The sequence below is a fragment of the Crinia signifera genome, chromosome 6, assembly GCF_055691185.1.
Source record: "Crinia signifera chromosome 6, ASM5569118v1, whole genome shotgun sequence".
In the NCBI taxonomy this organism is placed as follows: domain Eukaryota; kingdom Metazoa; phylum Chordata; class Amphibia; order Anura; family Myobatrachidae; genus Crinia; species Crinia signifera.
In genome coordinates, this window is record NC_139222.1 from 39,407,900 (window position 1) to 39,435,105 (window position 27,206).

Here is a 27,206-nt window from a genome sequence, read left to right on the forward strand (position 1 = left end):
AGAACCATAGTTTCCAGAATGTACTTTTCTTTTTGCTAAAAACCTACTGGAGACTGGCACTACTGGGGACATGATATGTAACTGGCACTACTGGGGACATGATATGTAACTGGCACTACTGGGGACATGATATGTAACTGGCACTACTGGGGACGTGATATGTAACTGGCACTACTGGGGACATGATATGTAACTGGCACTACTGGGGACGTGATATGTAACTGGCACTACTGGGGACATGATATGTAACTGGCACTACTGGGGACATGATATGTAACTGGCACTACTGGGGTCGTGATATGTAACTGGCACTACTGGGGACATGATATGTAACTGGCACTACTGGGGACGTGATATGTAACTGGCACTACTGGGGACATGATATGTAACTGGCACTACTGGGGACATGATATGTAACTGGCACTACTGGGGACGTGATATGTAACTGGCACTACTGGGGACATGATATGTAACTGCTACTACTGGGTCCATGATATGTAACTAGCACTACTGGGGACATGATATGTAACTGGCACTACTGGGGACATAATATGTAACTGGCACTACTGGGGACATGATATGTAACTGGCACTACTGGGGATATGATCTGTAACTGGCACTACTGGGGACATGATATGTAACTGGCACTACTGGGGACATGATATGTTACTGGCACTATTGGGGACATGATATGTAACTGGCACTACTGGGGACATGATATGTAACTGGCACTACTGGGGACATGATATGTAACTGGCACTATTGGGGACATGATCTGTAACTGGCACTACTGGGGACATAGTCTGTAACTGGCACTACTGGGGGCATCTATAACTTGCACTACTGGGGACATGATCTGTAACTGGCACTACTGGGGACACGATCTGTAACTGGCACTACTGTGGACATGATCTGTAACTGGCACTACTGGGGACATGATCTGTAACTGGCACTACATATGTATGCATACACCAGACCAGACACTCTGGTAACTTAACGAAGATGGGAGTTCTATTGAATATATGGGAGGTACCGCTAGCAACCAATCAGATTCTATCTATTATCTTCTAAAAGGTGCTAAAAAAACATGCCTGTCCTTATACCCTCCAACTGTGCCTTTTTAGCAGGTACAGTGATGTTTTTTTTTGGCTTGTACCGGCCCAATAAGGGCTTAGTACTGATTTTCTGGGTCTCTAACTCTTCATTGAAAGTATAGTAAAGGGGACATGACCACGCCCCCTTTACCCATGACCATGCCCCCTTTACCCATGACCACACTCATTTGCCCACGGTCACGCCCCCTTTACTCATGGCCACACCCCTTTCCAATTTTGTCCCGGTTTCTGCCCTTCAGATGTTGGAGGCTACTGTATGTCCAGGATAATTGATCACCCCTCCATGACGTACGCACGTGTATTACCTGAATGGTGTACAAGCATATCACAAATTCAGTCTGCTGCAGTTATTGACATTACAAAATATAAATAGAAGGGCACTTATCAAGTTCATAACAAAATGATTTTAATTCATTACAAAACACCAGTAATTAAGACAGATACCGTCTTACATACAAAACCCCGACGTGACCAGAAACAATATTTGATTTGCATTATGGAGAGAGAATGCCACAATTGTGTTTGGTGTGTACTGGATTGTACTGGATGTGCAAAAAGGCAGCTACTTGGAGGAATCATAAATGACGATTAAATGCTGTTTGTTCTATGCTTTATACTCAGAGTAAAGGCACATAAAACTGCGTAAAGTCTCAATAAAAACTTTAAAAATGGGGGTGTAAATTGATAAAGACTTACAGGTAGACAAACACACAGGCCAGATCAAAAATTGGGGGACAATAGCTCCGGGCCTCCAATGAACCATGATCTAAATACCGCCACAGTTATACATTTGGATTTAAATATATCTATCAAAAGATGGAATTGTTCTACTTTTATGATATTGGAGCTGATAGTTTAGCAGTGTACACTCCCACTCAGCACTGGCCACACCCATATAGCACTGGCCACACCTCCCTCACTTTCTACAATAGGTACATGATCGTGAGGTGGTTAATCTGGCCCTGACCTGCATACCTGCTTTAGTAAAACATTATACAGTATAAAACCGCTTTTCCTGGAGTCTCCGCAATTCTCATTCATCACTACAGGAAGTATCCGGCACAGCTGACTGAACCTGCTCTAGAAATGACCACCTGCATCTTTTAAATCCTTGTTGTGAATGAAGAACGTTGATTTCAATAAATACTTGATAAATGAGGGTATTCCAGATGTGGGTTTATTTACTAAGCCTTGCATGTAGACCATACTTGCTGAATTCTCATCTTCCCTTTGCTGGGAGACCAGGGAGAGGACAGCTAATTACAGTAAATAAGGGGGCTTGGGAACTCTGAAAATTAATTAGGATAGCTCTGCCCAGGGCCCCGCCCCATTTACGGCACAAAAATGGGGCTTGGTCATGGGCGGAGCTATCCAAATTAAATTTTGAGAGAGTACCGTAGCACTATCTTTAAAGGAAGGAAGGAACCCTATTAAAGAAAAACCAGCTGGGAGCAGAGGGAGAGAAGCAGGAGGAAAGCAGGAAGCAGCCAGCCGCTAGCTTACCATCTCATCTGCGGCGCTGCCTTCTGCTGCTTGTGCCGCTCCCTCTGCTGCTCCTGCTCCCATGGCTGCCCCCTGCTGCGCTGCCGCTGTGGCCACTGCCAACAGAACCTCGGCCGGCAGCCGGACAGCCGCAATGTCACTTTTTTTTTTGCCAGGCAGGCTGATAAACCGGGAGGATCCAACACATTCCCGGGAGACCGGGAAGAAGGATTAAAAAAAAACCTGATACTCCTGCTAAATGCGGGAGGGTCGGCAACCCTGATGTAGACAAAGTGGATGAAGATAAAGGGCCTAATTCAAGTTGGCTCGGTAAGCAGCAAGATTCGCTGCTTACCTAGTGCTGAAATACCGCCCTGGCGGACGACTATCCGCCCAGGGATGTGAATGGATGTGTACGCTGAGGGGCAAAAAATTATTCAATGGTCGCCGGCCATCGAATGATTTTTTTTGCACCGCTTGCAGATAAAACTCAGTTCCATCTGACTTTTATCAGGGCCGGAGATGGCTGAATAGGGGGTGGAATCGGCCCGCCTGTGTTCCTCCCCTCCCTATGCAAATGCCCACCAAGTGTAATGCTCACTGAAAGCATTCGCAAATCAGGTCTGCACATGCGCATTTTCGCCCATACACATGCACAGACCCGCAACATCGGCCCCTGGACCGAATTCGCCTCACAGCGAGCCAACCAGAATCACCCTCAAAGTACCAAACAATCAGCCCCCAACTGCCATGCTATAGGCTGCGTGTTTGGAAAGATTACAGTTAGTAACTGATTGGCTGGTACTTTATCTCGGTCCACTTTATCACTCACCAAGGCTTAGTAAATAGATCACATAATATAGTATTGTGTGATCTGGTCACCATCACAGTGATCAAGCATTATATCAGAAACAAACAAAATGTAGCATCCCCCTAATTGTAATGGGTGCCGGATGACTGCCGGACAATCGGGATCCTGACATTCAGTATACCGACATCGGAATCCCAACTGCCGGTGCTCGGACAGGGGGGATCCTGACTGACAGGGTACCACAAGGGGCTTCTTTGCGCTCGCCCCCATGTCAGAGCCCCAGCAGTCGGGATTCCTAAGTCGATATACTCACTGGGCAGTCATGCCACACCCAATGTAATCACTACAATAATAATTATAATATCTTTAAATATACCGTTTTATGGCCACATATAACCTGCCCCCACCTTGCTCCTTATTGAAGAGCAGCATAATATATTTATTGTATATTCTTTAATAAGTTAACACATTTCAATTTCAAATTGTTCCAGGACAACAGTCCATTCGCAGAATAATTGTCATCAGTATTTTTTGTCCCGCCCTCCAGCCCTGATTGGCTTATTGTCTTTTGTAATCGACTACCTGCAGCCGCACTCTACTACTTTCATGTCTTCATAATTAGTCTTTATGGTTGGGACACCATCTAACAGTAAGAGAGCCTGGATAGCGGCCAGCTTAGTTGGCACGCAACACGCACTTGCAACTTCTTCTTTCTTGTTATTGTGCATTAATGTCTGTATAACGGCATGTGTAGTAGGGGACACATTATCGGTCAGCGGATAGTAGCATTCACCTACGCATTGCCCGGCATCATAAGATGGAGGGTGCAGGACAAAATTAAATTTGATGTCTTTAAAGTTAACCATTAGAGATTTCTTTGTACAGTGAGTTCTTCTCGCTACGCGTTTTACCCTTCTCTTGCTCGCCGCTATTGTTTTCCCAGTCACATGATGGTTCCCGCTTTCCTCCACCAGCTCGGATGTGCTGTTTCGAGCAAATATTCCAAGGTTTTCTTCTTGCTCATGAAGTATCATTTGATACATCTCCATCCTTGTGTCTTTCACCCTACTGTCCTGATCATCTGAGAAGATTATTAGGACCGGTAGGTGGTTGTCATCAGAAGATATACCAGCCCTGGTGGATTTAATGCAGGGATTTTCAGGTTCATTTGATTCCAAGAAAACCTCCAATTTATTTTTTTCCGCTTTAGAATCCATCCATCTCTTCACAGCATTGGTGACATCGATGGTTACAGATTCGCCTTCCTCAACGTCTTTTGCTGCCAAGAAGGAGTTTGTGTCTCTTAGATTCTCAGAAGGCTCGATGTGAATGACATCAAATAAACTGAGATGTCCCAGACTCCAATCCCCACCCAAAGATATTTTCATCTTGAGCTCAGCCTTTGTTATCTTCTCATGTACCGGGATGGTGACATTAAACAGCAAGATGTGACTTTGTATCGGATGTTCCTCAGAAGATGACAACGTAATATCTGCAAGAGATTATAAAACTTGTTATTTCTTGGAATATATATGTGTAGACCAGTGGTTCTCAACTCCAGTCCTCACATAGCCCCAGCCGGTCATTTTTCGAGGGTTCCCTTAATCATGCACAGCTGAGTTATTGTAATTAGTTATGTCATTATTTATCCAAACCTCTTTTTGACAGACAGAAATACTCAAAACCTGTTATTATGAATATTTAAGGGTTGAGGTCGAGTACCACTACTGGCCACAAAGCAATTATAAGACTTGGATAAAAACGTTCCTTGTAATAGGCCATTCATTGGTTGAGCAGGATGTAGTTGTCATCCCGACAGACAGAATGCTGGTGGTCTGAAGACCTGGAATCCCATCACCTGTTGGAATGCCAACGCCGTAATCTTGACAGCCATTAACTTGAATGTAAGTATGATGAGGAGGGTTATTATCAGGAAGCGGTGGGTTAGGGTTAGGCACTAGGGGATGGGTTAGGCTGTGGAAGGGGAAGGTTAGGTTTAGCCTGCAGGGGATTAAATGTTAGGGGTAGACTGTGGGGATGGAGAGTTAGGGTCAGGCGGTGTGATTCTAGCCAGAATCACCGGGGATATGGTTGCTGAGCTCCTACGACCAGTCCTGTAATGGTCGCTGGTCACTGATTAAAACAGGACACTCAGTAAGTTGGTCTCTGAGCAATATATATCGCGCAAACATTGAATTACTTCTACATACCTCCCAACATTGCCGGGTAGGGAGGAGGGACGCTTTGCGCGGCGAAGGCGTGCGGCAACATTTAAGGGGTGTGGTCTTGCGGCAAGGGGATGTGCCATATTGTCACGAGGCCACACCCCAATTTTGCCGCTGTAGGGGCATGGCTAGTGGCTCTGGGAGCTGCTGGCTATGTCCCCAGGGGCTGCATGAATAGACGCTGTGCGCATGCCCACAGTGACTATTCACAGGGGACAGGGGGGGGCTCCCAACTGCCCTCCCGCTGTGGGACACTGCCGGCCACGTGAGGGACGCGGGAACATCTCAAAAAAATGGAACGTTTCTGCGATAAGCGGGATAGTTGGGAGGTATATTTCTGGCAGCGAGCATGTAACCCTCCCTGGCAATGAACATGTAACACCCCCCCTCCCGGCAGCGAGCATGTAGCCCTCCCTGACAACAAGAATGTAACCGCTCTAGCAGCGACCATGTGACCGCCCTGGCAACAAGCATGTGACCCCCCCTGGCAGCGATCAGGGGCACCTAATGTGTGATAGCCACAATATGGTTGCCCTGGTTGAAAAATTACTATATTTAATTAGACATATCTTAAACTCTCTCTCTCTCTCTCTCTCTCTCTCTCTCTCTCTCTCTCTCTCTCTCTCTCCCTCTCTCCCTCTCTCTCATAGTCGTAGTTTCTGATAATCAATGTTATCAATTGTACATATCACCACAACAAACTTTTTTTTATTCATAGCCTTTTATAGATGTAATCTACGTATTGTGCTTGCTGGAAGTTTACCATTGAAACAGCAGATGGCAGTAGTCTGCAAATAATTCTTCCAATTTATGAAGCTACAGTAGGAAGAATTCTGTACCTTTCTCTCAGTGGTCCGTCAGTGACGTGTGCTCAGGTAAGGCAGAGGGGCCCATTTATCATTCAATATTTGCGGCTAATTCCCCAAAACACCAGTTTCGAGTCTAGCCACGAATATGCCCGAATGTATGTAGAAGGGAACGCAGCAGGAACAGGGCCAGCAACAGGGGGCCTAAAGGTGACCCCTGTCACGGGCCTCAACTTTTTGAGGGGCCCCAAGCTTTTGAGGGATAGAGGGCGGGATGTACTAAAGGGAAAATGCGGTAAAACAGGGGTTTTACCGCATTTTCCTATGTACCATTAGCCGTCCGCCCCGTTTCCGCATGGCAGGGTATCGCCACCCTCTGGGCGGCGATACCATATAGAAGCCTATGGACTTCTATCGACGCTGCCGTCCGCGCGCCCCCCCTCCCATCCTCCTTTGATCTCCTCCTCCCCCAGCAGGTGTCACAGCCGGCAGGACATCCGGCTTTAGGGGGGAGGAGGAGACGCAGGGGGACACTGCCAGCCACCGGGATGTAACGGAGACCACCGCAGACCACATCACAGGTATCGCGGGGGTCTCCGTCACTGCAACACGATGCTAGCCGCATATGTTAGTACATATGCGGCAGCATCGCGTCGGCTGGCAGGCGAAGGGCGGCGATGTATATTTAATACATCCCGCCCTAAGCAAGGCGCCGACTGCCTGCATACCTCCCAACATTCTTGTGGCCCAGCTCCGAAATAGGGGGGTGGCCTTGGGGGAGTGACTTCACTGAATGTCTGTGAGGCCTCGCCCCAGTTTTCTCTGCGTGAGGGGCATGGCCAGCATTGTGTAAGCTAGCTCCAAGGCAGCCAGCTAGTGGAAGAAGGGGGTGGGACCGGCTGACGTGCCACGAAAGGGGCTGGACCGGAGGTGGGGTTTAAAAGCTGTGTCTTGTGTAGGGGCATGGCCATTGTGATCATGACATCGTGGCCACGCCCCTGCATTGCAATGCCTGTGTTACAGTGCTAGCTCCTGGCTCCAGTGTGCATGTGCAGCAGGACTTCAGGTTCTAAAACCCCAGAAGTCCATTGCTCGCAATATAAATTCTTAATGGGGCCTTTGCAAAACTAGTCACATTTATTGTTAATTCTAGTATGTTCCTGATAAATGGCAGGATGTGTCACATTGCACTTAAATAAACTTAAATGGACAAAACCTGAAGTAGCAAAGCAGATGGGCACAGTAGCTGGCATGATAGGGGCAGGAATAAGTAATGGAGGAGATATGTGGCTGGCTCAACATCATTTAGAACAGGCGTGTCCAAAGTTGGCCCTCCAGATGTTTTGAAACTACTCATCCCAGCATGCTTTGCAATAGTTTTAGCATTCTCTAATAGCACAACTGTGGCAAAGCATGCTGGGATGTGTAGTTTCAAAACATCTGGGGGGCCAACGTTGGACATGCCTGATTTAGAATAATACAAGGTCAGCACCTTTGATCCTACTCTCATTAAATAAATGAAAGTAAAACCACTGACTACGTTGTACAGTAAGATTATGGATACTTGCTAGGACATAGTCTTTTGATTGATTGATTGATTGATTGAACTGAGAAATAATGTGCTAATATTACACTGGGAACACTGTAGCAGTAATGTTGGTAATGCTAGCTCCCCCAATCTCCCTTTGCTGTAGGACTACATACTGCTGTGGTCTTCTAGCTGCATGCGATATATTTCATGTAGAAGACCCACATACTATATATTGCATGCAATCCTGTCCCCCTGGACCCTCCAGGGCAGTTTAAGGGAGCACTACTCCAAGGGTAGAAGTCGCCGCAGTGTATAGGGTCCTTTAGTCTACAAAGAAATAATCACACTACACCAGGGTTGCCGACTTTCACAGTCTCCTCTCCGGGAGAAGCCCGGAGAGGAGACTGTCAGCATTACTTCTGGGGGCGGGGCCTGATGGAGACATCAATAGTCCCTGCTCCCAGTGATGCAAATACCGCAATATGCGGGTCTCCGATGAGGGGACGGGGCTAAATATGCATGAGTAGCATATTTAGCTCCGCCCCCTTCCACCGAAAATCCGCGAATCGCGGCAATTTATAGCTTCTACCCACAGGTACGTTAGGGCGCGGAAGGGGGTCTGCCAGAATCCGGGAGGGTGGCCCACCTTTCCGGGGGGCGCGGGAGGGGGACCCGATTTTCGGGATCCTCCCGGCCATTCTGGGAGGGTTGGCAACCCTGCACTACACTATCAAGTATCTTCAATGGGCATTACTGTTTAGCTACTTATGTGCAAAAAGGATATTCCTCAAACTCTTCACAAAATGACCCAACCTACTGTAGATTTATTTACTCTAGATAAGCAACATCTGAAAGAAAAATACAACACAAACAGTCACATTCATCAGCAAGATTTAGCAATGTAAATGTGATAAATGATTCTCCAGCCAATCAGCTTCTGTCATGTGTCTGAAAAATTATAGTTGTGATCTGAATGGTTGGAGCACTATTTATCATACATATCGCATATCAACCTGCTAAAACTTGCTGATAAATGGGCCCCAAATTTCTCATTTGTAAATATGAACCAAGAAGGTAAAATACATTTACCCAAGCACACATTTCTTGCAGACCACTGATATCACTCCCACCATAGCTTAATGGCATCAAACAAAATCTGCATTTCCTGTTGCAGAGAAGTGAAAGAGAGAATGGCAGCAATCCATAGCTAGGTATAGTCACTTCATTGAACATAACAGTTTATTATATAGCGCAGCAAATTCTTGTTGCACTTTACAATTGAAAGCAGTGATAAAACAAAACTGGGTAATAACAGACATGTCGGCGCAGAAAACAGTGAAAAACCCCATGTCGACCATTTGACTGTCGACCTAGACACTGTCGAACTAATGACCTGTCGAGCTAGCGACCTGTCGAACTAATGAACAAAAAAGAGAAAGTTGTGTCGCTGGGTGATGCACCTGAAGAATGATTAATTTAAAATTTAACCTTTATTAGTTATATTGTTAAAAAATGTAGCAAAGTATTAGACACACAAATCACACAACACAAAGTGAATTTAAAAGGGATAATATACCCCAACTCTGTATTCTCCCCTTTCTGCTCTCCCACTAATATCAGTATGGTGTTTTATTGTGTCATGCACCCACTGGTATATGTAGTAATAATTGTTAGTGACAGGTGTGGGAGCAGACTCAGCTGTCAGCCTGGCCGTATATATCCAATGTAGGGATTATACCCTTGTTAGTGGGGTATTGGATATTTCAATAATCCGCAAATATAACAATGGCGGGTAGAGGGTGGGTGCGCAGTTCAAACCTGTGCCCGGGTGCGGTATCAGGCTTCTGACGTGATCTCTCACTTCACAGTCAGTTCGCCTTACAGCTACCGCCTAGGCGCACATGGTTCCTCCTGCCGCCCGCTATATGACAGACTGGGCTGAGGCGCATGAGATGAGCACCAGCAGTCTCAAATCGGTCACGAGGATCAGTGTATCTCGGTGTAGACGCCACACACCGTGACCTCTGACGCGTGCCCAGTGGAGACTGGCGCACGTGCTGTACTGCGGCTCAGGCTGAATTAGTTTCACAAATATTTACACATTGGTATGTGGGGAGGGGAATAGGGGAGTCATAACAGATGCTAACAGGGTCAGCGTACGCTTCGCTTAGAGAGCTTCATCAGGACCAACCTGACCTGCTCCTGGGCGCCCTTGATATACCTAGTTTCTCATGAATATTCATGCCCCATGCTGGAGGTGAGCAATTGGAATCACCTGGTTATCCTTAATTGGAACTTATTAGTTATTGTGTCAAGGAGTCCATTGTTAGTTTATCTATTTGGCATATTAGCCTCCTATTTACTGCATCTACCCAAACTCTAGCTGTCATAATTCGATTCACAGGGAAGGGGGGAGAAAAAAGGTACTTTTACTTAATTGTGCACTTCTGATAATTGTTTCCATCTGCAGTGCCAGGTGATACTTGCTGGATACCGTTTCTTTCTCTCATGTTTGGAGATCCATGTGCACTAATTGCTATACAAGTTTTTATACAATAAAAATAAACAAATAAAGATAACGATGTGAAACAATGTAGATCTTATCACTTGTATCCATAATTCCATGAGGAATGTGAGATTCATGATAACAATAAAAATAAAAAGAAGGATAGGTTTTGCTAGCTACCTAATTGCTACATGGGTTAATGCCTGTTTCATTCATTATTTAGGATATACATGGGAGTGTTATATGCTGTAACTTATAAATGATGTGATAATATAAAGTGTGCAATATGTATGTGTGATGTGAATTAAGTGCTGCTGAATTAGTTGAAGGAAATAAGTGATAAAAAGAATAGAAGTAAATAATGTGGGTGTGTATCGACTTTATACACCGTGTCGACTGGTGACTTGCTGGCACTTTAATGCTCACTGTGAAGTGAGAGATCACGTCAGAAGCCTGATACCGCACCCGGGCACAGGTTTGAACTTCGCATTCATCCGCTACCCGCCATTGTTATATTTGCGGATTATTGAAATATCCAATACCCCACTAACAAGGGTATAATCCCTACATTGGATATATACGGCCAGGCTGACAGCTGAGTCTGCTCCCAGTGGCGGATTCAGGGGGGGGGGCACCCGGGAACGTGCCCCCCTGTCATTAATTTTGTAGCTGAGGACCAGGGCTTTCCAACGAGCCCAGCCCCGTGTCTCTAGCCTCCCGGGAACCGGAGATATCGCCTGGCAAATCTGTAATGTTTTTTTCCCCATAGGATAATATGGGACCCGTCAATTCCGACCCCCACCCGGTTCCAGCGGCTGCCAGTTCCCCCCCTGGCATCGCAGAAGCTTATGGTTGATCTCATTCCATTCCAAATCGCTGGGCCTTCAATATGATACCAGGCTGGTCCATATCGGTCAATCGGTTTCAGAGATATTGCATGTAAACCAATTTTTTTATTTTTTAAATGTAATTTCATGGCTGTTCATGTTCTTTGAGGGCAGATTACTCTAGAAACAAACGTTCCAGTTTCACTGGACCAAAATCATTCAAAGCCCACTCAAAAGTTCTTCAATATGATACTTGTCTCATGTAAATGGGTCAGTTGGTTCCGAAGATATAGCCGGTTAAATGAGATAACTGGTTAAAGGGGGAAGGGGTAGTTTTCTCTCCCCCTCACACCAGAAAATGCAGGGACTAGGCTGGTGTAAAAGGGGCCAACCTGGGAATGCATTTTCTGGTGTGAAAGGGGTATTTTTTCAAATAGCCGGGACCTGCAGTGCTCTGAATACAGCCAGGCTCTGCCACTGTCAGTGGCTATCACTTCTGCCTGGCGGCAGCTGTCCCCGTTTACCGCGAGCATGTATTCCCCCTTGGCAAAGAGCATGTAATCCCACATGGCAACAAGCATGGAACCTCTAACAATGAGCATGGAACCCTTGGCAATGAGCATGTAGATAAGCAGCACTTATGTAGCATAATTTTTAATAGGCATTATGGTGTTTGGCATAATACATAATGGACATAATGGCGTGTAACTTAACGTGTAATGGACATTATGGTGTAAATGTTTAATGCGCGCCTTTGGCGCACAATGTCCCTGTTTGTGAAGCGTATTGTGAATTTTGGCTTAATCTGTGTGGCATTATGTGAATTCTGGCTCAATCCATGTGGCATTATGTGAATTCTGGCTCAATCCATATGGCATTATGTGAATTCTGGCTCAATCCATGTGGCATTATGTGAATTTTGTCTCAATCCATGTGGCATTATGTCAATTCTGGCTCAATCCGTGTGGCATTATGTGAATTTTGGCTCATTCCATTTGGCATCATGGGGCAAGTATAATGGGGTGTAGTATTTTGTTGCATAATGTGTAGAAGTTGTATATGATGTTGTACACTACACTCAAGGACACGCCCCCTGTTGAGTGACCACACCCCCTTTTCTGGAGCGCGCCTTCGGCGCGCGCACAATTACATACTTCACATTTGTCGCCATGGTGGGTCTGCGTACTTTAACTACCAGGGGCTATTTTTAGTCCCATTCCCACCCTCTCTCTGCCGCTCTCTTAGCATGTACACTGGCACCACTAACACTGCCCCTCCCCCACCTAAACCCTCTTTTATCATGGTGCCCCCCCTGTCATTTTATCCTGGATCCGCCCCTGTCTGCTCCCACATCTGTCACTAACAATTATTATTACATATACCAGTGGGTGCATGACACAATAAAACACCATACTGATATTAGTGGTAGAGCAGAAAGGGGAGAATACAGAGTTGGGGTATATTATCCCTTTTAATTCACTTTGTGTTGTGTGATTTGTGTGTCTAATACTTCGCTACATTTTTTAACAATATAACTAATAAAGGTTACATTTTAAATGAATCATTCTTCAGGTGCATCACCCAGCGACACACCTTTCTCTTTTTTGTAAATTTGTGTCTTTTGGTGTCCAGTGATAGCACACGCTCTCTCATCTAAGAAATATTTCCGAAAATAATATATGAGGGTCCACTAACAAAATTTAAACTTTATATATATCCCTGTGCGACCTTTTCACCCCCTTTTTCCAATAATGTCGAACTAATGACCTTTCGATCTAGAACCATGTCGACCTTTTCCCAAGTCGACTTAATGGTGTCGACCTAATGACTGTCGACCATCATGGTGTAGACCAAATGACCGCATCCCAATAAGCCATGGTGAGCCAGAGAAGGCTAGTAGAAGAAGGCTCCACTTTGTAAGAGGGCCCTGCTCACATTCTTACAATCTAAAAGGAAGTAGGCATCGAGACACAAGGATTGCTGATGTCTATTGCATAATGATTCACCAGGTTGCAAAGGTTTTTGGTGGGCTGTATGATGTGGCTACACAGCAATGTTGGACGGAGTCAGGGCAGCCAGCTTGGCAAATCGAGGGAACATGGGTGGTGGAAGTGATGCAGAAAGGGGCGGGTTCACTTTAGGAGGATGTACATGAGGCGTGGCACCCATGAATGCATCACCCTGGCCACGCCCCCAATGCACAATGACGATATCACAGCCATTGTACAGAGAGGGGGCGGAGCCAAAATTACACAAGTCAGCATGATCTGGTCCCTTCAAACAACCCCCCCCTGCTAAGGCTGATCTTAAGAGCTTGGTCGAATGGCACTCTGCTTGGCCACCCTACAACAAAGATCATCGTGCTGCGATGCCAGGTCCTGTGATTCGTAGCACCCTGTGACTCCCGACATATTATTATTATCGGTATAATAATTGCGCAGTAAGCATGCCACCTCAATATGTCCTGTCTCAGCACCAGAGATGGGACAAACCACCACGAGCAGAGAAATTTTAACACAGGCAATGGAGGCGATTATAGCAGGGACCAGAGTAATGCGGTGGTGGGCCCATTTCACATTATTAGTGACCTGATTTAGAGATGGACTCAGCACGGGCACTCAAATAGCAGTAGCAGGATGCGTTGGCATGGGTCAATAAAAAGCAGCCTTCAATCACATCAATTGTTACAACCATTGGTCACCTCTGGGTAAGCCATAGCCTCTCAGACTGGCCTCCAGAAATGTTCAGCTGAGGCAAGGAAGGTTGAATCTGAGGAAGCAGAGAGAAGCAGTCCCTGCATGGTAGGATTTGGGTTTGATCACTTGCAGCTTTATAGGTCTTTTACAGGTCATGAGGCACCTACCCACTTATTCATGGCAATACATAAAAAAAAAAAACATTATAAAGAAGATGATAGTCAACAAATAAAAAAAAAATTCCGGGAGTCTCCCAAAAATCGGGTCCCCCTCCCGGCCCCCCGGAAGGGTGGGCAATCCTCCCGGATTCAGGGGGGGACCCCTGCTGTCCCCCGGATCGCGGCATCAAAATGCCGCAATCCTCGGGTCTCAGAGGAGGGGGCGGAGCTAAAACAACACAATCGCATCATTTTAGCCCCGCCCCCTCCACGGAGATCCGTGAATTCGCTAGTTTAACATCATGGGGACGGGGCTTAGTGATGTCACGCTTAAGCCCCGCCCCCTGAGCGGCTGCTGAAACTCTCCTCTCCGGGCTTCTCCCGGAGAGGAGAATAATAAAGGCCCTTATTCTGATCGGTGCGGCCCGATCAGAATATGCGGCCACAACCGTGCAGGCGAATCCCCGCCTTCCATACGGATCGCCACCTGCCGTCCGTACGCGGATATGTGGCGATCCGCATGAAATTGGACGGGGATACGCCTCCTCCGTCTTGGGAGCTGCCCCTGCATTCGATGGTCGTCGAACATCGAATGCAGGGCCGCACGCTCCACCAGGTCCCGCAACACAAGACCACACGGACACTTGTCCGTGTGAAATCATGTATGGGGGCGGGCAGCTGACATCCGGCGATGTCAGATGCCCGCCCCGTACCCACGCGTCACGGCCTCATTACCATGCATACGCCCCGCGTTTGCATGGGAACGCCCATGAAACGGGGGGCGTATGCATAGGGTAATGAGGCTAAGTAGCCCCTCACGCCCCTCTACGCCCCCTGTGCGGCGTATAAAGAATCCATGCGGCAAAATCGCCTGCACATGCGCAGAGTGACCTCTGCACATGCGCAGACGATAAACATCGGCGGGCCGTACGCAAGCGGGAATATCCGCACCGATCAGAATAAGGGCCAAAGTCGGCAACCCTGATATATATATATATATATATATATATATATATATACATTACATATAAAAATATACTAGAAAGAGAATCAAATTGCAAAACACATTGGGGGAATCTTATGCCTGGTACACACCAGAACGATCCTGATTGTTAGTAGATCGTTATCAGATTGTGTGATGGTCGCACGATCTGTTGGAGCACACGATCTGCTAACGATCTGCATCCAATCCGATCCCAATCTGATCCCAATCCGATCTGAGTCTGTATCTTGTTGAATGGGTCTTTTACAGATCCTACCTGCAGCAGGTAAGATCTGTAAAACGACCAAACGACAGCGGGGACGCGCATCGGATTGGAATCAGATCTAAACATGCAAAAAACATGCCCAATCTACATCCAATCTGCATCCAATCGGTCGGAATTGGATCCAGATTGATGGGATTGAGCCCTAATTGTTCTGGTGTGTACCCTGCATTACTAAAATTGGAGTTCTGTTTCACATTGATGTTGCTATGGGCAACCAATCAGAATCTACTTCTTATTTATTTTGCATCTTCTAGAACATAATTGATCCGGGATAAAAAGCGGAATCGGGGGGAAGCTGCTGACAGGAGAGTATCTCGTATGGTGAGGGGATCTGCCAGTTAGTATTAGCCGGTGAGCAAATTTGGTTTCTCTCGGACATACTCAGTTCTTTTCACCAAAATATCGCAATTTCGGATTTTCTGATTGGCTATCGGCTGTCACGTGTTTTGAATAGGCAATATGATTCGCTCACCCCTAGTTAGTATAGACTGATAAAAAAAATATATATATATAACTAAAGGTGGCCATACACTAGGGCGGCTTCTCCGAACCACGTTTCCCCGTGAACCTTTTGCTGGGCAGGCTCCCGGGCGCACCGCCGCACACCTGCCCCACCCAAGCCACACCACCCACCCAAGTAAGTAAATGTGCTGGGCGACACCGGTTTAGGGGGGCAGGGCGTGTTTTTTTTTAGGGAGGCCAATTGTGACCAGGAAGGTGCTTAAAGTACTATTTTTTCTGTATAAGAGTGCATGGCCATGACTCCTACAATAAGGCCACGCCTCCTGAAATGTACCTAGGCCCAGCTGTCTACTGCCCTGCAGGCTGCTGTGACCACTTTGTCACCTTGTGGCATAGCCACTTCTGTAATTTTGTGCTAGCCCTGGTATCAGCCCCTCCCCTGCTGTACAAGCATGCATCTGAATGTGCAAAGACTGAGACACCCGGTTTGAGCCACTCAAGATGCTGTAATACTGTTTGGTGCATCTTTACTAATTATAGTAAATCCTTATAGTAGATCCTTGCACCAACCTGGAGGTATATGCAGATTTTCCACCGGAGTATGGAATTCAATGTACTCAACTACTACAGCAATGCCTGCCATATTCCCATAAATTGCCCCATGGCCGAATCCAAGGAGGGGCAACAGGGGCCCCCACACTCTCGCCCTGAATCACAAATCAGAGCTCAGCATGTTGTATATCCAATTTCCTTACTACACAGCTGCTGCAAGCACTGCCTGCTCCCGCACAGTGCTGCTCAAGTCACTGTCAGCCTCTCGCAGGATTTCACAGTCATCACCGGGGCCGCTGGAATTTCTGTGACATCCGGGAGCTGATGTCACTCAGTCTCAGCTCCTTCCTCAGCGGTGCTGGCAGTGTGTGTGACTGACTGGCAGCGGTCTATGAGCTGTGTGGGCGCCGGACCACCCTGCTGCTACCCTCTGTGGCGCAGGCAGCAGCCGCAGCATTCTTGGACCGGTCCTGTTTATAAAAATACGGGTGACCAGTACCAGCCAGTGGGGGAGACTTTTTAAACAAGCTCCCCCGACCAAAGCTCCAGGGACCCCAGCCAGGTCTGACCCCTTTTAATTTTGTACCCTGTATTTCTAAAACCAGGACTAGCTCATAGAGCCTGAAGCTGGTGATGCTCAAGGGGGTCACACTGGGATTTTTTTTAACATACACAGGAAAATTACACATTCCCGTTACTTATAAATCGCCCCGTGTCTAAAAACTGCATGTTTTCGTTACTAAAAAACTTGAAATATAAATAGGATGTGAAAATCAGAAAGTGAGAGATTTTGGAAGAGTTTTCCGATTTTTTTAAAGCGGCAATCATTTATACTCCAAAACCAGGTTGATTTTGCCATGTAAATGATTGCCGCTTTAAAAAAAATGGGAAAGCTGTCACAATGGGCCTGATTCATCTTCAATCAGTGTCCCCAGTGTATTAGCTCCGGGGAGCAATTGTGCGGCTGTGCGCATGTACGTATTTGCGCATGTTAAGGGTCGCTGTACGAGCGCCTTCGGCGACTATCATAAAAGGGGAGGGAGGGGAGTGGGCAGGGGGTGCCTGTGGGTGAACGCCCACCGTTTAATGGGTGTCCCCATAAAAATGCTGGGAGGTCTCCCGGGAACGCAGGCGGGCTTCGCGCACCCTATTACATTTGACCCCTGATTTCTGACTTGTTCTAAAAAATCGCATCCTATAATGTGTGATTTTGGGCGCTTTTTTGTAACTGCCATTATATCACATTGATAGGGGCCCCCACAAGTGTGTTGTACAGGGACCCCACAGACCTTAATCTTGTCCAAAAGTCAACCTATTTGTGTGTATCTTCCAGTCAACACTCAGGAATGCCTAACACATTTCCAATACATTTCTGTTACCGTGCATATTAATAGTAATTATGCCTAAAGTATTTAAGGATATTCACACCATCAGCACCATCAGTGGCGTAGCTACGTTTTGGGCGCCGCCCCGCCGAGCACCCCTACCCCGCCGCCCCACCGCCCATGCAAACCCCCCCTCAATCCCCCACAGCCTTACCTATCGCGCTGGTCCCGGCGGCTCCGTTCTTCTGCTGAGAACCTCCAGAAAATGGCCGCCCCCATACAGCAGACAGTTTCAGAGAACTGTGTGCTATATGGGGGCGGCCATTTTGTGGTGGTCCTCAGCAGAAGAACGGAGCCGCTGGGACCAGCGCGATAGGTAAGTCTGCGGGGGATTGAGGGGGGGTTTAACTATAGCACCGCAGCCCCCGGCGCCCCCACATGCACAGCGCCCCCCCGCGGTGGTGGGGGCTGCGGTGCTATAGTTACGCCCCTGAGCACCATCAAGATATGACTCAGCATTGCGCCCTGCGTGGTAGGGAAGATCATACACAGGTGGCAGGCGATGTTGTAGGCGGGAATGAGGTAATATGATTCTGAGCTGAGGTTTGAGACGTGTGAAGAAGAGTTGTTGAGAGTTTCTGCAGGAACCAGTGTAAAGATTAGCATGGTATAGTGCAGTGGTTCTCAAACTCGGACCTCGCACAGTTATCGATTTCCAGGTCACCTGGCGGGTGCAAAGGTGCGCTCATCACTCACTGACACATTTTAAAATATCCACAGGTGGAACTAATTATTTTACATGATTCTGTGAGGAGACCTGCAGCACATGCACTGTGTGGGGTCCTGAGGACAGAGTTTGAGAACTTGTGGTATAGTGGATGTGGATTGGTGTGAGCGGAAGACCAGTCTTGGTGCTGCCTTAGGGATAGATCAGTGAGGTATCTGATTACTTGAGTAAGAAAAGTATGTATACAATCATGTGTAAAAGTAAGTCACGGACGCCCATATCCTGTGCACGTGACATACATGCAGCATGGGCTATCATAATACAATGGACGGTCTGCGTTGCGAGTTGGCTGGGGGCCAGTTTAACATTCTGGACTCCATGACACCTTCTTCCCGCTCTGACTGCCATAAGCAAACATATTGACAAGAAATAATTGATCCTTTCACGCCGGCTGTGGATTATTAGATAGACAGTGTCTAGATAGAAAGTCAATAGTTCGACCCCAAAAGGTCAACATTTATTAGGTTGACCCCAAAAGGTCAACATTTATTAGATCGACAGGGTCAAAAGGTCAACATGGGTAAATGTCGACTGGGTCAAAAGGTTGGCATGAAATAGGTAAGAGCATTGTGGACATGAGTTTTTCACATTTTTTTTGCTGTCAATGTCGACATCTGTTGTCATGGACCCCCAATTAGTGTAACAGACACCCCCGCATGGCTCGTTTTGCCCGCCATGCTTCAGGAGTATGGTGGCAATGTGTACGGGGACTTCTATATCAAACTCTTCAGTGTCCACAAACAGCTGCAGCATGTGTCTGTCCCTTAGCGTCTGTTCCCTGCTGCAGTGGCTGTGGCTGTGTATGCCCCCCCTCCATATTGCAATTTAAAAAAATCCTATTATGGGGTAAATTTACTAGAGGGGTTGTTGCCATAGCAACCAATCCGATTCTGTCTATCATTTCTGAAAGACAAAGTCTGATTGGTTGCTATGGGCTTTAGCTTTCGTGAATGTACTCCTAATAGACATATATAATACACACATAGGGGCAGATGTATGAACGGTCGTTATGGGGGAGAAGGGGTATTAGCGCACGTTATGTGCACTGATACCGCTTCTCCCCCATGTATGATCGTGCCGGGATGCGGTAATGGACAGGGGCGCTATGCGCCCCTGTCCATATCGGCGCTGCTATCAAAATGATAGCAGGCCGAATGTATGAACGGTCAGCATCGCTGACCGTTCCGCACGAAGCCTGCTTTGGCTTCGCCAGCATCAGGCTGGCGAAGCCCTATCTAAACAGCAGGGACAGCGCTGTCCCTGCTGTTAGGTCTGGGCTGCGCTGGGGATCTCGCGTGAACAGCGAGATCCCGCGCATGCCCAGTGCTGCCGGCCGGGGGACAGGAGATAGCGCATCAGTATTAACTGATGCGCTATCTCCAGAAAGGGACATCGCCGGAGGGGGGAGTTAACGCTCCCCCGCTTTGGCAGACAAGATGTTAATACATCTTGTCGATGTCCCTTCCTGCTTCGCCTCGCTATTGAGGCGAAGCAGGAAGTATCATAGCGGCGCGATAAGCGCTGCTATGATACATCTGCCCCAGTATCTATAAAAATATTTCCACACATGGCTGTCATATTACATTTTCGGTCCACCTAACATCAGCCATAATAAACTAAATAAACCAATTTCCTTCAGATTGATCGTTAACGATATTATCGTGCATATCGTTTAGTGTGTACCCGCTATATCAATATCATTAACGCCCCCACGTCATTTGAACACACAGTCAAATCTGACTACTGTATATCATCAACTGCATGGTCAGTGGGGTCCCGGTGACATCATTGAACTACAGTATATAGTTCAGTGTTTTACCGATCGATTACTTGTTCAGCGGCACCGCCAATATCAATGGTGCCGCAAATCACATAATGTAGTCATTACTTCTTTTAAATGACTCTAACTACAGATTATAATGTTCAGTAGCTATATGCAGTCATAACGGGTTAGTACCGGGAGACGTTTTTTTCTTATGTATATTTGTGACTGAAAATAAAGATTGATTATACAAAAAAAATAACGAACCTACCTTGAGCGGTAAAACTGCGAATTACATTGGACATTGGGAAGGACGACCTGTTATCTGCATATTGGTTATACAGATCAATCATATACTGAGGGAGCTGCATGGCGGGTTTCTCCGGGAGCAATCCTTCAGACACATTCCGACTTTGGATAAGTTCCTCATTTATCCTTCCCTTTAATGAGTCCAGAACCCGTTCTGCTTCTTCTTCTTCTTCATAATTCCGTACAAAGTCTTTTTGCTTCCAATCCGGCAACGGTTTGGTGAGAGCGAACCTGGCTAGGGAAACAAACAGAACACAGGCCAATGGGATCCTGCAGTACCACATTGTTATTAAATTTCCTGGAGGTGCCTGAGGAACACCACTAAGATATAAAAGGTTCTTGTAAGCGCTGATGATACATTTGGCTGGAATAAGAAAGCAGGGCTCTCCTTTGAGGATTTTTTTTTTAAGTGACTAGCCTGTCCGTTATGTACCAGACCAAAATATTCACTGCCTCTTATCTAGGTCTTGGGTTGCAATGTATCAACTCAGCTTATCGCAATGAAGTCCTTAGTTAATGATGATTCTGTAAACATGGTACGCTTGTGTCGGGCTTGAAGGGAGGGCCTCCATATATTGTACAGATGGGGCTACTGCTTAATTAACTGTACTAAGGAAATATGCACATTCTTCATTTGTGAAATTCCCAAAACATTATTTACCCCCCCACCCCCATTCAAAAAAAAAACCCCATAACACAGCCTGACTTTATTTTTGTTAGGATAGTATCCGGATATAAACATGCAGGGCTATTTATGATGGCTAGAAACTTTCGGTCTGGATCAGACCTGTTCAATTGCGTATGTTTGCAATCTAGGGAACAGGTATCCGCCGCCGCCGAACACCCTGCCACCTTCCTGCCCCTCCTGGAGCAAGCGGCCGGCTAGTCTGAAACTCGCCAAATGCGTGCGCTCCCAGTGTTTGCATATGCGCATATTCAAGCATGCACAAACCCCGGTTAATGGGAAGAGGGATTCGGCCCACTACGAAAGGGTCTGTATCGGCCACTGCGGGTGGGTACCGCTGTGTAAATGGAGTAAATTCCGGATCTGACCCGGCTTGGATCCTTCTTCCAAATGCCGGGTCGGATCCGGGATTTTTGGTGTTAAAGGGGTATTAGTAAATTTCCCCCTCTATATCAAGAGGCACGGACTGTGCACTGCCCCAGCCTAAATCTGGGGGCAAGGATACATATATTGGAGTGATTTGCGGCAAGTGTAAATGCAACGGGTAAGGTTGATGGTTGACCCGTACAAAGCTGGAGTCTGGGGCCCTGACTCAATGTGGCAACAGCAAAGGTAGCGGATTTAAGATAAGATTTATTCATGCACTTGACTAGACAGTATCAGAGCAGTGTTGGTATCACAGACTGGTAAATGATGAGTAGTTGAGAGAATGCAGGCCAACTACTATAGATTCTGGATATTCTGCACTGCTGGGAGAATGCAGGCCAGTCACTCAAGCACTAAGTACTAGCGGTGATCTGAAAGAATGCAGGAAAGCTATGGTGTAACACAGAGTGCTGGGAGAATGCAGGCCAGCTACTATAGACTCTGGATATTCTGCACTGCTGGGAGAATGCAGGCAAGTCACTCAAGCACTCAGGGGTACTAGCGGTGATCTGGAAGAATGCAGGCGAGCTATGGTGTAACACAGAGTGCTGAGAGAATGTAGGCCAGCTATGTTGTAACACATAGTGCTGGGGAATGCAGGGCAGCTATGGTGTAACATAGTGATGGGATTGACTGATGAGCAGACATGCATGTCAATAGTCCAGGATAAACTGATGAGCAGAAGTGCAGTGCAGGTAACCAGGATTGACCAATGAGCAGACATGCATGGCAGGGGCCCGGGATTAACTGATGAACAGAGTTGCGGTGCAGGTTACTGGGATTGCACAGCAGGAGACCAGGATTAACAAATGAGCAGAGGTGCAGTGCACGTTGCAGGCATTGATCAATGAGCAGAAATGCACGGCAGGAGACCGGGATTGACCGACAAGCAATGGCGTAGTGCATGTTACCAGGATTGACAAATGAGCAGATATGCACGGCAGGAGACCGAGATTAACGATGAGCAGATGTGCAGTGCAATTTACCAGTATTGACTGATGACAGCAGCGGGTGCAGCTACTTAGGATAGCTGCTGAAGCCAGGCGGTGTTATGGATGAAGGTAGCACAGGGGTCTTTAGACAACCAATAGCAGGATAGTAGACTGCATGCAGGGTTTGTGCAACAAGGCACTGAAGATTCCACAATGCTGGGAAACTGGTTTTATACCCCGGTCTGGATTGGGATTGGCCATGATGTTCAGCTGATCATAGAGTATATGGTAATTAAGTTCTGAGCTGTCAGCTGATTAAGAAGTCATGGTTGCATCCCGCCCCCTAGGCACAACAGCAACCCACTACCCCCATGCCTAATTGTATTATTTTGACTGATTGGTTATAAATACTCATTTGAGTTTAACAATTTAATAGAATAATACAAATAAAGGCCACTGTGATTTTTTTTTTTTTAATTATGTATACATGATTACTGAGTAGGACAGCTTACAGGGGCAGTATGTGCATGCCCCACACCATATGCCATCTTGAATGTTGTTTACACTCCATGCCTCACTATCCGGTGTCTGAGAAACACTTATTTACCCTCTAAGCCAGGTATGTCCAAACTACGGCCCTCCAGCTGTTGTGAAACTACACATCCCAGCATGCCTTGCAATAGTTTTATCATTCCCTAGTAGCAAAACTGTGGCAAGGCATGATGGGACATGTAGTTTCAGAATAGCTGGAGGGCCATAGTTTGGCCATGCCTGCTCTACGTGTTTCTCCGAGCTTGCTCTGAGACTTTCTACTGCAGCCACGTCCAGCCCTAAGGTATCTGACCGGCACTGACCGCAAGTGACTAGCGATACTCACATCATCCTTCTGGCTGTCTGCTCTCTGTCAGTGTTCCACAGCATCTCATCGCTACCAGGTATGCAGGCCTCAGGCCTATTCCACATGCACTCCATATTTCCTCAGGTTCCCAGCATGGAAGCAGCCATCTTGGATTCATCCACATGGGGTTTTCCAACCAACCCGGACCATGCCATTCTGACATCACTCCACAGTGTCCAATCCGCTACACTCACTCCCTATAAGTTTGCTGGGAAAAGAACTGGCAAACAGTTGGTGTAATGATGTCCACAGAGTAGCTGTGTCCTTGGACTCTCCAGTGCTCCTGTTGTTGCATCGGTGCACAGCCTGACTTCCTCCAGTATCCTGACTGGGAAATTACCTTGGTTCCAGCCAAGCCTTTATGTTTGCTTCACCAGTTACCTGACTATCATTGCATCATCATCATTATCCCTTTGTTCATCTGCTTTCATTGCTTACTACTTCTACTACCTGCTCATCTACTCAGTACCAATCAAGCCACCATCTCAAAGTGTCAACATCGATATTACCACCAGTGGTGTTTAACATCGATTGCAGTCATCATTCGGTGGACCTCTCCTGTGCCAGTGTTAGTGGTATCTGCCAGAGCTATATACTTTCCTGCAGTGCTCCTCCGTGTGCTACATACCATCGATGGTCAACATTGGTCAGAACCGACTTCAGTCTCCAAAGACTCAAGCCTTGTGCTACCATTATACTTACCTGATTCTCCTGATTCCAATCCAGAACTCTCTCCTGCTATCTTCATCCGATCCCCTGAGATTCGGTGTTCATCATTCAGTGTGCACCCACTCTATTGTTATAGTCAAACCTGAGGATATCGTCAGTGACTGCGTGTTGGGCGGTGGTCCCATTAATATCACTGAACGATATTGTTAACAATATCGTTCAGCATTTTCAAAGGGCATTACGTTCCTTTTATAGCACCACCATAGGTGCCGATTTATGTTTTTGCTGGTGGGTGCTCAAGCCAAAAATATAGAGGAGTGGCTTCATGGGGAAGGGGTGTGGCCACAAAATAATTCCAATTTATATTACGGAGCACAGTTGTCTCCAAAATTCAAATTACAGCAACAGAGTTCCATATACATAAATGCCCCCACAGTGCAGGTACATAAATGCCCCCACAGTGCAGTACTCCACGGACAGAATATACTCTTCCCGGCTTACTGTATCCCAGGTGGTGGGTCCGGCAATGTGGGTGCTGCAGCCGCAAATTAGCAAGTTAATATGGCGGCCCAGCAGCGGGACTCAGGCCCATGGGTGCTCATCAATTTCCGTGGGTGCACCTATGAGCACCACCAATATGGTATAGTGTCTACCGTGCTTAAGTACTCAATAATCGCACCAGAGAGAGTTTGGTAGGTGGCTCTCTGTAATCAAAGAGTGGCATTTAGGGCGCTAGTCAAAACTTCTAATGGGCACTGCACTCATACAATGGGTGCCGGATGGCTCTCCGACCATGCAATATATAACCCCTTAGTCCAGTGGTTCCCAAACTGTGTGCCGTGGCTCCCTGGGGTGCCTCGGGAAACTTGCAGGGCTGCCCCGTTGGTGGTTCAGGACCAATTAAACTTATTAATGGTTAATTATTGATGAGCAAAACCAGTGCTGGTGGCTGCCAGTCATATAATGTGTGCAAACAGAAGCAAATCCTGCCCTTTACCACATAACTGACCCTAAGAATCGCGTATAAACCCAATCTGCTTAATGTTACTGTATATGTATTCTGTTTTTTTGTTTTGGCCTAGGGGTGCCGTGATTCAAAAAAGATTGGGAACCCCTGCCTTAGTCAGTCACGGACTGCTGATCCAATAACTAGGCTGCTGTTTCATAATAGACCATTAACCAACAAAACACAAAGAATATGGAGCCTTGTCTGCACTAAATAAATGGTTTTATTACACAAATTTAACTTTTTCTTTATATTAATAAAACATTGTGGCCGTGATGTATTAAGAGGAAAATGTGGTAAACTCCCCGTTATACCGCATTTTCAAATGTACTAATACCCGGCCGCCTCGTCATTGCAGGGCAGGTTATCACCACCTTTGGGTGGCGATACCCTATAGAAGCCTATGGGCTTCTATCGCTGCCCACCATCCGCTGCAGTCTCCTACCCCCCTCTCCGTCCACCGTGCTGCTCCTCCTCCCCAGGCAGCATGTCACAGCCGGGGATGTCCTTACATACAGCTGCAGGGGGGATGAGGAGACGCTGGGTACCGCCGCAGAGCCCAGGAGGTGACGGAGACCCCCGCAAACCACATTACAGGTATCGCGGGGGGCCTCCATCACCGCACTGTGATGCCAGCTACATATGTTAATACAAATGCGCTAGCATCGCTGCGACTGGGCGGCGAGGGGTGGCATTGTATATTAATACATCCCACCCTTAATCCACAAATAACTAATTTACACACATGAACAATACTACTGTATATGCTAAAAACACTTTATCAACACAACCAATCCGTCACTGAATTTTTGATAATATAATTCATTTTCATGCAGTCCGATAAGCTGCTATAAAGAAGTGTTTAGCCGGCAGATGGGTTGCTCTATACATAGCTATAGGAAGATTATTGAAGAAATGAGTGCTCTAATTGCATGCAGTTAATTGAGGTAGGCTCAGCCAGCAAGCAGGAGTGAATTGAAGATGTTAATGCTGGATTAGTAAAAGCAATTAAAATGAAAAAGTAGTTCTCCAATGAATCCCTAAATCGGGACTGTTATTGCAGTGTTTGATATATAGAGCCGGACAATTAGGTTTAGACGGCAGGTACATTTGGCGGATGTTATATTTACCGGTTATCTGTGTTGTGGACCAGGGTAGGACAGATGTTTCCTCGCTTGGTATTATCCCGTCCATATTACAGCAATACACAACGGCTACGGGAATCACCAGCCCTTCCTAACCTGTATGTGATGGTAACAGGGTGCTGATAAGGTGATGGAAACCGTGATGGCTTCCCATCTAGTGGCTGCAGCTCCCGCTTGGAGGAGCGGATGCTGATGTCAGAGGCGGCCACTGGTCCTGATGTCACTGGCCACTATAGTATGCAGTGATATAATCACTCCAAGAGGCTATGATCTCGCTGGGTCGGCCCTGCTCGCTGGGCTGCATGTGTGAGTCCCTGTGCAGGGCTGTGAACGGATGTGTATGGGTACCTAGCCATTCGCTAGTGCTGGCACAGAGAAGATATCCTTCAATGGCCACTTACCATCAAAGGATGTCTCCTCTCCCGCGCACTCGCAGCCACCGCATAACCCAGGAGTCACTAGGTGGCTGCACGCATGGAAACGAAATCGGGGCGGGGGCACTGACGCCATGCACCCGCCCTGAGCAGGCAAAGGAACACCTGGGGTTCGCTCGGGCCCGCCCAGCATTTATATGGGCGCGCCCTCCACTCATGAAATGCTGGGGGACCACCCCGCCATGCCCCCCACCTTTCAATCAGGCTGTTAACGCATTGACAAAGGAGAAATTGGCCAATGGCGATCACAGCCGGGGCCTGCACATGGGGGTTATTGACAATGCGCATGTGCAGTAGCCCCACCATCAGAAGAGGGGTCGAATTCGGACCTGTGCATGCAGGTCTGAATCGGACCCTAAATGTCAAAGTCTAATGGGCCGATTTATCAC

The 27,206-nt window shown here is 47.0% G+C and overlaps 1 protein-coding gene across 1 annotated transcript; it reads right to left on the reverse strand.

Annotated features, from left to right (window-relative positions):
* Positions 1–1,472: 1,472 nt before the first annotated feature.
* On the reverse strand, positions 1,473–21,081 carry LOC146007581 (dorsalin-1-like). The gene is made up of 2 exons (XM_083146046.1): positions 20,585–21,081; positions 1,473–4,900 (listed from the first exon to the last, which is right to left on the reverse strand). The coding sequence occupies exons 1-2, from the start codon at positions 20,904–20,906 to the stop codon at positions 3,987–3,989; spliced, it is 1,236 nt and encodes a 411-aa protein (XP_083002172.1). The 5' UTR covers positions 20,907–21,081; the 3' UTR covers positions 1,473–3,986.
* Between the last annotated feature and the right edge of the window lie 6,125 nt (positions 21,082–27,206).